General features: G+C 39.6%; 1 protein-coding gene across 1 annotated transcript in view; it reads left to right on the top strand.

The window, feature by feature from the left end:
• The first annotated feature begins 318 nt into the window (after positions 1-318).
• Positions 319-14289, top strand: part of nup214 (nucleoporin 214) — a 79208-nt gene continuing 65237 nt past the window's right edge. The window contains exons 1-11 of the mRNA XM_036580651.1: positions 319-569; positions 4044-4239; positions 6788-6939; positions 8691-8889; positions 9724-9794; positions 9954-10017; positions 10990-11093; positions 11187-11293; positions 12451-12517; positions 12822-12948; positions 13730-13888. Of these exons, the coding sequence (XP_036436544.1) occupies positions 528-569; positions 4044-4239; positions 6788-6939; positions 8691-8889; positions 9724-9794; positions 9954-10017; positions 10990-11093; positions 11187-11293; positions 12451-12517; positions 12822-12948; positions 13730-13888 (1288 nt within the window). The 5' untranslated portion in view covers positions 319-527. The remainder of the gene's footprint in view (positions 570-4043; positions 4240-6787; positions 6940-8690; positions 8890-9723; positions 9795-9953; positions 10018-10989; positions 11094-11186; positions 11294-12450; positions 12518-12821; positions 12949-13729; positions 13889-14289) is intronic.

The raw sequence follows: 14289 nt of genomic DNA, 5'->3' as shown, positions 1-14289 counted from the left end.
CCTAGCCAATTTCAAATAAGTAAGCATATATGTCCATATGTGACTAATACAGTTATGTATGGAATGTAGGTGAAGTTTAAACGTCATATATTTGAAATCCATACATTGCCATTTATCAGTACTTTGTTATGTAATTTAAACAGTAAAAGCGGGGTTCTGTGGGGGGTGTTGATAGATGTGAGAGCAGAAAGAGACTTAAAACCATTTTTTCAGAATCACGACAGGGCATTTGCAGTTGCAAAACAGGTGCTCAAGGCGTTCGTGATGAAGCTTTTATTTTGAAAATGAGAAGCTACTACTGGGGATAAAACCAAAACGCACCAACAAGCTGGAGCTGTAACTTTTATTTTGGAAATGCGCTTCGCTTCAGCAGGGAAACGCTTTCTCGTGGCGCCAGTTTGTCATTTTAGTTTCTGTTCTTGGAAAATGGAACTGGAGGGGATTGTGCGGAGACTCTGAAAGCTGTGGGGATATTTTTCCTTTCAACTATTCTCCTAAACTCGCTTTTAAACTAAGGAAGGCTGAAAATGGGGGACGACCCGTACTCCATCCCCGAGAGGGAAATGAAGGTAAAGCGTGTTTAGCCTGTTAGCGCGTTCGCCAGCTTCTCGTTAGAACTTCTCCGGTCCACCTTAAATGGCGCAGCAGTTACACTCGGGTGCCTGAGGCGGCAGAACCTAACTGCTGCATGGTTTAAGGTGGAACGGGACAATTCGAACAAGAAGCTGATAATTGTTAGCCTGGTGCGGCTAACTGATGTAACAGCGCCTGAACACATTCTGTCAGGCTTTGTGATGGTTTTAGAAAACTGAAAAACAATAATTAAATGTTGCAAAATGTTGAAAAAACGTTTGGAAGTCGTTTAGGTTCCCGTTAATGACCGCAAGAGTGGACTTTTTGAAGCTAACGCAGGCTAGCCTGCTAGCAGCGCCCAGGAATTTCCGAAGATAAATGAGATTAATCAGAATTTGTCGGATAAATATCAGACTTTATTAACAGCTACTAAAAAGCAGTACTTCTCAACATTTATCGACACTACTCGGGTTTTGTGCGTCCACAAGAAAACATAACGTTGGGTAACTTTTTTTCCCGAAAGTTCTGCATAATTCAAATGTAAACAGAGAGATTCATAGTAGTTTGGTGTGAAACGGTTGATCACAGGGACTCAGATGACTTTACAGTGGTGCTGATAGGAACGAGCGGTCACCATGACTACAACACAAATATAGACATTTTATTTACTGTCCAAAGCCGGCAGTGAACCTACACGTGTCTTCTGAGTTTTGTATGGGATGTTGATGATGGTAAAATAGGCAAGTTTTCTTTGGGGACTCTTTTGCCTCCTTCATGTATCCCTCCGACATAAATGGATTAGAATACATTTTAAGCCAAAACTTCATCACGAAACTATCATAAATCATTGTGTCCGACATCAGGCAGTGTATTCATAACAGCTTTTAAAAGTGGACGTCTGGTTCCTATCACCACCACTGCGAACAATACTGACTCTTAAGTTTCTGTAGAACAGAGCATTCCGCACCAAACCACTCTGAACGACTCTGTTTACATCTCAACCGTTTAATTATGCAGAATTTTTGAAAGGTGGGTGGAGTTCCCCTTTAACTATACTTACACTTGAACATATGTAAACCTGTAAAGGGTTCCATAGCAACAAAAAGGGTTCTTCTGTACTTACTATGTCTAGCTTGAGATGATAAAAGAACCCTTTTTGGTGCTGTATAGAACCATTTACAGCATATTCTCCATCAGTCTGAAGAACCATTTCACCATGGAAATAACCATTTAATCATGAAAAGGGTTCATGGCTCTAGAACCATTTTCTTTACTAAATAACGCTTGAAGAACTGTCATTTTTATGTGTGCGCTTATTAATCTGATCCTACAGCTATCCGTACACTGTTCGAGTACCTGTGTCCGTTTCCCACCGCATAAAGTGTTGCAAAATGGGTTCTCTTGAGATGATCACATGACTTCTCACGCAATGCTAGTGTTTACAGTAAACATAAACAACAGTAGCAGCAGTGGAGAAGCTTCAAATTCTGATTTATTGTTTTTTTTTAATGCATTTGGTTTTATTTTAGTCTCAGTCAGCGATTCTGACCCATTCCGGCTTGGAAATGACGACAAAATATGGAATGACAGATTTGTGACGTACCGTACACCGCTTAGAGGAAAAACACCGTAATCTTTGGAAAAAAAACAGAGTTAATTGTTTTAATGATGTCATGACAACCAGCATATTTGCATACATCTGCCTGTTCAGCCTACAGCAGTTTAGCCCCGCCCATTCAGTCTGAGCTGAAACACTCCTTATAACATCACTGTGAAGGGGCGGAGCTAACTGCTGTAGATTGAATAGGTGGATATACATATCAGACGTTGAAAGTGAGACATTTTACCATTTTATTAAAACATTAACTCATTTAGAACTTGATGGCAGCAACGCATCTCAAAAAAGTTGGGACAGGGCCACGCCTACTGATGTGTCGGATCCCCTCTTCTTTTAACAACAGTCTGTAAATGTCTGGGTAGTGAGGAGAACAAATTGCTGGAGTTTTGGGAGAGGCAGGTTGTCCCATTCTTGTCTGATGTAGGATTCTAGCTGCTCAACAGTCCTGGGTCTTCTTTGTTTTCTATTGGTGAAAGGTCTGGACTGCAGACAGGCCAGTTCAGCACCCGGACTGTTCTTCTGCGAAGCCATGCTGTTGTGATGGATGCGGTATATGGTTTAGCATTGTCTTGCTGAAATTTGCAGGGCCTTCCCTGAAAGAGACGCTGTCTGGATGGGAGCATGTGTTATTCTAAAACCTCTATATATTGTTCAGCATTGATAGAGCCTTTCCAGATGTGTCAGCTGCCCATGCCATGGGCACTAAAGCAACCTCATACCATCAGAGATGCAGGCTTTTGAACTGTGCGCTGATGACAAGCTGGATGGTCCCTCTCCTCTTGAGTCCGCAGGACACGGCGTCTGTGGTTTCTAAAAAGAATTTCACATTTTGATTAACCTGGCCACAGAACAGTTTTCCATTTTGCCTCAGTCCATTTTAAATGAGCTTTGGTCCAGAGAAGACGGCTGCGTTTTTGGATTGTGTTGACATATGGCTTCTTCTTTGCATCATGCAGCTTTAATTTGGGTTTGTGGATTGCACGGCGAACTGTGTTCACAGACAGTGATTTCTGGAAGGGTTCCTGAGCCCATGCAGTGATTTCCAGTACAGAATCATGCCTGTTTTCATTGCAGCCGTCTGAGGACCCGAAGATCACAAGCATCCGATATTGACCATCAGCCTTGTCCCTTGTGTACATGGATTTCTTCAGATTCTCTGAATCTTGTGATGATGTTATGAACTGTAGATGGTGGGATATCCAAAGTCTTCACTTTTGCCTGAGACAACATTTTTCTGAAATTGTTCCACAGTTGTTAAACACAGTTTTCGCAGATTGGTGAACCTCTGCCCATCTTTGCTTCTGAGAGGTTCTGCCTCTCTAAAATGCTCTTTTTATACCCAGTCATGTGAGTTAGTCGCAAATTGCTCCTCCAGCTGTTTTTTACTAGTACCACTTACTTTTCCAGTCTTTTGTTGCCCCTGTTCCAACTTTTTTAAGATGTGTTGCTGCCATCAAGTTTTAAATGAGTTATTGTTTTTCATGAAAAGGTAAAATGTCTCACTTTCAACATCTGATACGTGTTCTATGTTCTATTGTGAATAAAATATGGGTCTATGAGATTTGCAAATTATTGCAGTCAGTTTTTATTTACATTTATTTACATTTTACACCAGTGTCACAACTTTTTTGGAAAAATCAGGAAAATTGTTTTCCAACGTATGAGCCCTATAAAGGCACAGTAACCAAAACAGTCTGTTAAATTCTAGGGGATAAAGAGAGTTTGAACATTGTTAGAAATAAGTTATTTCTGTTTTTGATACGCTGGTGGACGTCAGTGGGAAAATAAAAGCTGAAAGATGTGATATGTTCACCCTACATTTATAACAATTCTGATGTTCTCTTTCCGACAGGATTTTCAGTTTCGTCAGATGAAGAAAATCCGTGTCTTTGACTCTCCTGATGACTTACCCAAGGAGCGCTCGAGCCTTCTTGCCATCTCAAACAAGTACGGCCTGACGTTTGTTGGCCAGGACAGAACGCTGAAGGTGTTTTACACCCAAGACATCATCTCTGCTGCAAGAGTGGAAGGAAATACCAATGAAATAGGTAAGACCTTTTAAACTGAGTGGCCTGTTAGCAGCTTACCTTGCGCATCCCCTTGCACTTTTTCTCGCCGCGTTCCGCTATGCCAGATCCTTCTGCTCACTGCTGGTGGGACGTTCTATGTTATTTGTTAAAAAAAATTAAGAAAAACAAAACAGAAATAATATCAAACTCATTTAGGATCCGCAGAGTGGAGCTGGGCAATATGGCAAAAATTTAAAATCAGGGATACTTAATTAACTTTTTGTTATATATATATATTATTATAATCATGATTTATTTTTTCTGCATTCTGATAAGTTAGAACAAAGTAGTGCCACATTTTAAAAAATAGGACCAAAATTATGAATGCAGTGTATTTTTAAACTGTGCTGCCTAAAACCCGGCTAAACATGACTCGTTGTGCTCTGTTTGTAGTGAAATATGCAGCTTTTTTAAGCCCAGCCCCACCACAGAGAATAAGCAGTTATTTAGGTTTACAGTTAATTTATGACCCCAAAGTAGTGTGTGTGTGTGTGTATGTATGTATGTATGTATGTATATATATATATATATATATATATATATATATATATATATATATATGTATATATGTGTATATATATATATATATATGTATGTATAATTTTAGGGGTGCAGGAAAAACTCGATTCTTAGATGCATCGCGATGTGGACGTGAACGATTCTGAATCGATTCACAAATGTCAAAAATCAATTTTCTAAATATTTAATTTATAATGTAATGTTTACGGAACGCAAAAGGCAGAACTTGGAAGTGCGGAAGTGCAGCGCCCGGAAAGTCTATGGCGGCACACAACAAAAACACAAGTGGACAGCGAGAAATCCGACCGGCTCCCTCTGCATTTAAGCCAGGTTAGGTCAGGAATCACATCACAAATGATAAGAAGAGACATTTTGCCTTTCAACAAAGTCAAACCACCTTGGGAGCCACAACATTTAATTTCCAGTATGTCTCAGTGTGTTAATGTCCTAGTATAGACTAAACAATATAAACGAAAACGCAGACTGACTTTGCTCTGCTTTAAGCTTCAGCTTAGCTCAGCTATAGCCGCTTTCCTCCATCTCCGCCAGAAAACTTTTCCTCAGAAGTAGGTCAGTTAAACCTCTCTCAACCTTCGACTGTTTTACGAGGCTGAAGTTGCTTCTTATTCTCCAGCTTCTTGTTCGAATTTACCCGTTCCATGAATCCAGGAATGTAAATGCGGCACCATTTAAGGTGGCATGGGAGAATTTGAAAGAGAAGCTGACTTCAGCTTCGCCACTTTTTAGTGTGTGACAGTCTCTCGTTGCAGATTTAATGTATCAGGAAACCAACTATGCTGCTTATAAATGCGAATAACGCATCGCTGCTTTGTGACCTGCAGTCTGCGCGGCGGTTCTCAGTCGTTGCGAAACAGGGCTTTCACGCTGTGTTGCACACGTCCCATCTCAAAGATACTTTACTGACACAGCGACCCCCCCCCGTCTCTACAACGAGACCAAAACTGAAGCTATAAAATCACTAAAGAAAACGGGTAAAATAGCTGTAACATGTGCTGCGTGGAGATCCACTGACACTGGATCTTATTTCACTGTAACTGCGCATTTTATCACAGCAGCTTCTCATGCTCCAAAGGCACTGAATGACAGCCTTCTAGTTCACTTGCCAGATAACTTCCATTTGATTTATTAAAAAAGATATTGGAAGTAAATTCATTATGGATCATTACAAATACTTTGCTTTAAAAGTACCAAGTCACTTTAAATAACAATAACACCGAGTCACTTAGTCACTTTGAAATGTATATTGTCTCTATATTCTGTGTATATTCTGTGTACATTTAATATATTTCAGTTGTTTTTTCTTATATTTATATTTTTACTTATTTACTTTCTATAGAGTGATTCTGAGCCTCACCACAAGCATTTCACTGCATAAAGGTCCTGACAAGTTGTGCAAATGACAAATAAACTTGAAACTTGAACTCGAAACTTGAGCTCACACAGTGAGAAAATATAAATGCTATATAGAAAAAAAGATGCATCGATAATCGTTTTATAATCGCATCGCAGCCCTCTGAATCGTAATCGAATCGAATCGTGAGGTGCCTAAAGATTCCCACCCCATATATATATATATATATATATATATGTATGTATGTGTGTGTGTGTGCCTATGAGCCGTTTAAGGGGCAGACTTCATGTATTCTGATTTGTAAAACAAAAAAAAATTGTGTATTTTGCAGTGAGCAAAAATGGTGCACTCCTCCAAAATAAAAGTAAAAAAACATTGGTGCTCATGGATATTTTTTCCTACAGTAGATTCACATTTTTAATAAAATTTAGTATTTTTAAAATAGAAGTCCTAACACTTGACTACCTGACAGTGTATTTTTTTTTTTTTACTGTCCACAGTAGCTACACATTTTCAAAATAAAAACATTGACATTTTTATTTCCTTACACTAGTTTCAAAGTAGTTTCGATGCAGTTTCAAAGCTTTATGTTGCTCCTGAGTGTAAATCTACTCTTGCACTGTTTCTGCTCTTCAGTGGAGGATGTGGACTGCCAGGCCGTGTGTTTGGATCTTTCCATGCACCACCTCGCCCTGAGCAGTGATGAGCTCACGCTGTCTGTGTGTGGAGCGAGTGAGGAAGCCCCTCTCACTCTGGACTTCTACGATGTCCGCACCTTCTTTAACAAGGTAATTGGACTGAGGCTCTGAATGACATAGAAGCTGACTCTGTTTTGAAATAACAGTGTAGTAAGCAAAAAACAACTTGACAGTGTGATAACGATGCTGTTTTCTGAGGAATTGATTGTGTACAAGTGAACAGTTACATGGACCATAAAAGACAGATTTAGACCAGTTATATGGAGTCTGTAAACAGTGTAGAGTAACTACGTAAACAGCATAGTTCCTAAGTAGGTGATTGGATGGCAGCCTACTGTGTTTTTTTCCCCATAGATGTTAGCAGCATATCAGTATCAGTTGATAATTATTTTTAGAAAATCAAATGTTTAGATTTTACTGATAATTTATTTTATTCCAGAAGAGCAGAACGTTTAATTGATTTTGAGTTACTAATGGTCGTCGGCATTTTGTTAATTTTACTAGAATTGAAACCTTCTACAAATATATTTTGTACCTTTCTGTAATGTTAATGCGGATAAATGTAGATTTCTGCACTTAACCATTAACATAAGCACATAAACATTAAAGTATCTCCGTAGGCAGATCCATACATGAAGGTCAGCGTCCGCCCACAATCACATATCGCAATGATTTTTGTTCCTTTTCCTAAACCCTTGTGTGGTGTTGGGTCTCTGGGACCCATTTTCAATGTTTACCAAAAAAAATGATGAGATTTATTATTATTTCAACCTCAGATTTCTTGGTCTTTGCTCCTTTTCTGTGAAGAACATATAAAATAACACATTTTCAGTGTCTTCACTCTGTTCACCCCCTACACATTTATATTACACATGTGGTGTTGGGCTGAACCCGCGAGGAATTAAAGTATGGAGGTGCTGTGTCCTTCACTTTGTTCTGCTCCTACATGTGTGTGTTTGTATATGTATGCGTGTTTATGAGGGTTGGCAACATGGACAGGCTGCTGACTGGCTACAGCTGCTAAAGGAGAACCCTACACTGGCCACTTGTAATATTTTAAACATCTGGTACCTTTACATAAATTGTTATGGCTGTATTGCTTTAAAAACAGTAATGTGGTGGGTCCACCAGACCACTGAGTAACAACAACATCAACACCACACAAGGGTTAAGAAGTAGTTATTTAATAATAATATATAGCAGGAAAAATAACCGGAAAATTTGATCAAGTATCATGATGTTGTATTTCTGATGTGTCGCCCGCCCTTACAGCACCTCTTAAACTCAGATCCTTAAACTCTGAGACTTTCACCTTATTCTTAATTTATAAGAGTAAGGAATACAAGTCAGCAACCCCCCACCCCCCCAAGCTGTTCTGTGCAGTTTAAGTGGCAAACTTCTGATTTGTGTGTTGTGAAGTGTGTTTTGGAGAGTGCAACTTTGTTATGCTTGTATACAGTCGTGTGCAAAAGTTTGTGCACCCCTGCTCTAGTTGCATGTTTGTTTTCTAAGTGAAAATAAGTTAAAACATCCTTTCCAGATCACACACTTCTGCACAGTTTGGTGCATAATTACTGTTTCCGTGTTGAATTTTACTGTTTTGGTGGAAAAATAAAACATAATATAGCCTGTGCAAAAATTATGGCACGTTTTAAATTTTAGAATTTTGTGGGGTTTTTTTCCAAAATTTTTAAATAAATACACAGAAAATTGGGTAAAAAAGATTGTGTTTAATGTAGAGGATGTGTTCACTTATTTACACTTAGAAAATCAACAGAACATGTTATTTGACCAACAGTGTTCAAACCTTTTCTTCTATTTGTAACACATTTTTGCTGCAGACCAGACAGGAAAAAAGGCCTTTTGCTTCCTTTAAACCGAGCGCTGCACCGGACACTTCGGTGCAGGACCTTAAATGGAGTCCAGTAGAAGCGTTCCGATTGGCCGCCTGTCTGTCTGATGGCAGTATGATGGTTCTGGATGTGACGGACAGCGTTACCCTGGTGGCACAACTTCCAGACTCTGTGGGCATCACGTGTGGTGAGTGACTTCACTGCGTTCTGATGGGAGAATTTGAATAAATTTGAATAAACACCCTTAATCAATAATCAAATAGATAGGGCATGTAATTAATAATCAGATAGGTAAGGTATTGGCTAAAAGGGAATGTTAATTTCTCTGACCAAGGGGAAACATAGGAAAAGCAATAGGCCCTATCATGCAGGTGTCTGAGTGAACTTTGTGAACTCGCATGATACCATATACGAACGACCTTGTCGGATGGGATGGACGAGTACGAACTGGATGAAACCAGCTTTTTAAAAAGGAGCGTTGTATACATTTGGAAATAAGGGGGGCTAAGTAATGAAGGGGTTTTGTATCTAATGGGACTAAATGGAACATCAAAATGGATAAGAAAGGTGGGGTGACATCATCCCAATAAAAACAGCTGTTCAAAAGCTGGGTTTCGCTGTCGGGGTCCCTGAAGACCACTTGCCATTCGATGTTAAAAAAAAGCAAAGAGTCTTTTCCCTCTTTCCACAAGAACTCAGCTTCTGAAGTTTTTTTTCCTTTTTGGTACTTATTGAGAACTTATACTAATAATTATTTTAATTCTAAGTGTTCAGTCAGTATAATATAATGTCCCAGGCCTTGAGCTGTAGGGGATAGCCCTGGCTCCAACAGTTCTCCAGACGTCCTGGGACTACTCAGACTAAAAAACATAAAAACGAAAGTGGACAGAAGGAGTCTGGAGTGGATGTTAAATGGTTAAAGTGTTTAAAGTTTGTGTTGTGTAATTGTTAACATGGTTAATGTTTTAAAGAAACATGGTATTAATTCTATTTATCAGTGTGTTTGTGTTCTCTTCTGCAGTTTGCTGGAGTCCGAAAGGAAAGCAGGTCGCTGCAGGCAAACAGAACGCAACGGTCGTTCAGTACACACCTGTAAGTCTGACTGAAAATAATCTAGCCTAGAACTGTATACTGACGGCCCATTACATAAAAAAGCAGCCCATCACATTAATACGTCTCTGTCTGATTTGAGTCAGTAGTTATCTGTAATGTTTATTTTTTTTTTACTGTTACTAATTTTTTTACATGCAGACTCTGCAGGAGAAGAAAGTGATTCCATGTCCAAACTTCTACAGCTCTGAAAACCCTGTCAAAGGTAATCCAGGAAGATGGTTTTTAAATCGTTTTTTGTGTTTACGCTGGACTGCACGATGTGGACATAAAATGTAATGCCTGAAAATTCGATATTGGAATGACGAAATGAGAAGCAATAAATTATGATTAAAATAGTGTCTGTGAATGGAGAGCAGTGAAAACACTACTGTGAGGGGCAGGAGGTGCTCCAGGACCAGGACTCAGAACAACTAGCTTAAGCCAGTAGCAAATAATACAAAATAACGAAATCGTCATTTATTATTGTGGAAAGTGCAAAATAAAAAATAATAAAATCGTAGCAGCTACTTACATCAGGACTATAAGGCAGTTAGCAAATCAGCATTCAGTATTTCCTAAACAGCTTTTTCTCTGTAGACCTATAAAAAATATGTATATGTTTATAATGTACGTTGACCTACAAAGACAGATGAAGATCAGCTCTCAGCTTCATTATTAGAGCGAGACGAAGGAGAAAAAGGTGAGATGAGCTGCTTTTCCACCGTTTACAGGCTTTAACTTCTGTTCTGCGCTGTTGCCATGGTAATGCTGAATGATGGTGCACGCTCAGGGGAGAAAAAGCACATGAATTCCGATCTGAGCGTCACATTAAGATCGCATATCCACAAATCAGATACGTATCTGATCTAGGACCACATATGAAAGTGACTCAGGTCGGATTTGAAAAGATCAGATTTGCGTGTCCACACAGTCCCGAAAACATCAGATCTGAGTCACATTAGGGCAAAAAATTGGATTTATGCAACTTCAGCCTGGTAATGTGAACGTAGCCAAAATAAGCAAGTCTGAAATTGCATTGAATTATTTCTACTTTATTACTATCATTATTTTTATATTATTATTTTTAGTGTTAACGTTAGTGTTAGTGGTATTGATAGTAATTGCTGTTCTGTGCTTGTAATCATTTCTGTCTGTACTGGATTTTGACTCGAGTATTCATGTATTTGTTTTGCAGTGTTGGACGTGTTGTGGTTGAGCACCTTTAACTTCGCGGTGGCGTACGCAGCCGCCGACGGCTCTCCAGAGACGCCACCTGAGCTGGTGGTGGTGTCACTTCCTGTGAGTCTATCTCTTTCTCTCAAACTGGGAATTAACACTAACGGTGAGCGCAGGTCCATGTTCTGAACTGTTTTTTCTGCTTTGTTGGTGCAGAAGAAGGACGAGAAGAGGGAGGAGAAATACCTGAACTTCAGCGATCTTGTCTATGGCACCTGCACAGAGAGGCAGCACCACTACTTCCTTTGCCACGTTGAAGACTGGTAAGACCACTTCACTGTTGGTTTAAGCAACTTTGCTGCTTAATTGGGTTTTTAAGAGTGCAGAAATCAGAGCTTCTGCAGTAATCACCAAGTATAAACATGAGAGCTTGAGATGGAAACGCAGTAATGTTTCGTTTTTCTGCAGTTTTTTCGTTAATACTTAAAGGGCACATATATATTAAACACATTTTCCTTTCTTTTTTTTAACGTAAGAGTTTTAGGTCGATTGTAACCATGGCTTGTTTCGAAGTTTCCAGACATAACGTTCACTCCCCGGTCCACACAGTCCATATATGGAAGTGAAGCTGTTTTTGTGAAATTGAGCCTACAGCAGTTCAGCCCTGCCCATTCACACTGAAGTTAAAAGGGGTGTTTCTGCCCAGGTTGCTTTTTGAATGAGCCACACTACTGAAAAACCAATCAGAACAGAACTCATTCACATATCAGTCTTAAAGACACAGTAACAAAAGCAGCCTGTTTCATTCTAAGGAGAATGATGATGTTAAAATGGCTTATAACGCTTTTTGGTACACAAAACCCTCACAAGTGCACCTCAGAGAAAGATAAAAACAATGTTGGACATGAGCATATAGGGTTTTTTTAATGGGCACTGCAGGACACCATGTTGAATAAATATAAAATAAATATTTGTAAGGGTTTGCCCTATGCCTTTGGTTTTTTTTCTGACCTTAACAGCAGAACGTGGTCTAATCCATTTCTGTATGTGCAAACATAACATGCTTTGGTGGAAAGAGAGCCATTCAGATTTCAGTAGCTTTCGGTAGAACAGTGGGCGACAAAGGTTAATATGTGTAAATTATCATTGATAGCAACCAAGACAACCAGCTACCTCTTAGTTTATCTGAAATTCATTAACATTTATTTCTGTGGACTGTAACTGCTGTGAGAGCAGTGGTCTTTATTCCAAGTGGCAGTCAAACCCCAAAGAACTTAGCACTGTTACGAAGCCAGAAGAATATGCAGGGTTTTTACAGGGGCCTTTATTTATAGTAGATGTAAAGCTTCAAAAGGAAATTTAAAACATATTGACCTTGTTCTCCAAGGAATGATGCCACTGGCTACAGAGGATTGGTTTCTGAACACCGTTTAACTGCTCATGAGTCTTCATGTCTGATTTCTCCTCTTTCGTCCCGTAGGGATCTCGTCCTGGCTGCATCAGCTGCCTCCATTGAAGTCAGCATTATCGCTAAACAAGATGACAAGGTAACCGAACTGGTTTATGGACGTCTTTGTTACTGGATTGACAGCAGTGTTGATGGACACGCCTGTTTAATGGCCGTCAATGACAGTGTCTTCTTCTAATATATGGCTTTCAGCAGTAATGGCAAATAATAGTTAAAAAAATGCCCTAATTTTTTTATTAGAATGGAAGATGCAGGAAAATGCAGTTTAAGGATATTAATTCTACATATTGTACTTAATGAATTGCGTGTAACTATATCATTGACAAAAAAGGGAAAAACAAAAAAAGGGGAACAATCTTCCAAAACTAACATGTTCCTTTCAGACAAACTGGGAGCTGTGGGTGCTGGAGGACGCGAGCCGAGGGGAACTACCTGTTACCCTTAACAACGATGACACGCTGCCTGTGGGAGTGGGCATCGACTACACCAGCCAGGGAGAAATTCACTTAAGTAAGGATCTCAGTTCGGTAGTACATGTGGTTTTACTGTGATTGCTTAATAAAAAAGCAATAGTTTAACAGAAAAGCTGTCAGAACTGTTTCCCTCTTACTTCAAATATACTCAAGACGTTCAGTGTCTGAAGTTTGCTTTTAATGTAGCTAAAGTAACAGATTATACCCCACCAGTTAGCATCAGTGCTAAATGTATGCCTGAATCATCAAACATTTGCCTTAAACGGTGTGGAGTTGTTCAGCAATCTCTAATGGACTTGATTTTGTGGGTACTGGCACTGTATGACGGTTATCTATAATTGTGGTCTGTACAGGCAATATTTAAGCCTTTAAGACATCTGCTATTGCTACTCTTAGCGATGTGGTGCATTTTTAATCGATTTTTTTTCCTTAAATTTGGCATAAAAATGATCAGCTATTAACTATTAAGTCATGTGAGTTCCTCTTGATTCATAAGTGAAGATAATCAATTAAAACGGGTAATAAATGTACCGAATGTGATAATTTGACAGTCATGTTAAGTAAAATTTCTCAGAGCAAGCTGTTCAGATTAAGCCAGATCTCCAGTGATCTCTTTGCTTTTAAAGGGCTTATATCATGGAAGACTGCATTTTCTAAAAGTACTGTTCACTCACCAGTCCATAATGTCCATATGTGGAAATTGTTAAGCAGCATGTCTCGACTGATTGACTGTTGCTTGGGATAAGAAGGAAAACTGTGAAACTAGATTTTTTGCCGGAACTGTCACTTTAAACTTAGCTCATCGTTTTTATCCTTAGCGGATGAGAAGAAGTTGCCACCGGCCCCGACACTGCTGATCCTCTCCACTGACGGAGTGCTCTGTCCATTCTCTCTACTTAACCTGAACCCCGGAGTTAAACAGCTGGTCACCGCTGCCGGCAGCCTTGCACTTGACGGAGAGAGACCACCATTAGCCAGTAAGAGGCAGCCAAGTTTGTTTACGCTTCATCTGAAACAACGGGTGTTGGTTGTTGCTCTACTAGCCTAGCAACGGCTTAGCAACCACTTGGGACACCATAGCAATGGTCTAGCTACACTTTAGTAACCACTTCAAATACTGTAGCACCAGCATAGCAACAACTTGGCAACCACCTGGGATATCATAGCAATGGTCTAGCAACACCTTAGCAACCACCTGGAGAAGCATAGCAACAGTCTAGCTACACCTTAGTAACCACCTTAGATGCTGTAGCACCGGCCTAGCAACACCTTAGCAGCCACCTGGCATACCATAGCAACAGTCTAGCTACATCTTAGTAACCACCTGGGATACAATAGCACCGGCCTAGTAATACCTTAGCAACCACCTGGGATACTA

This window comes from Colossoma macropomum, unplaced genomic scaffold (assembly GCF_904425465.1).
Source record: "Colossoma macropomum unplaced genomic scaffold, Colossoma_macropomum, whole genome shotgun sequence".
Classification (NCBI taxonomy): domain Eukaryota; kingdom Metazoa; phylum Chordata; class Actinopteri; order Characiformes; family Serrasalmidae; genus Colossoma; species Colossoma macropomum.
The sequence above is the reverse complement of the archived record's forward strand: the minus strand, read 5'-3'. Positions and strand labels throughout refer to the sequence as shown.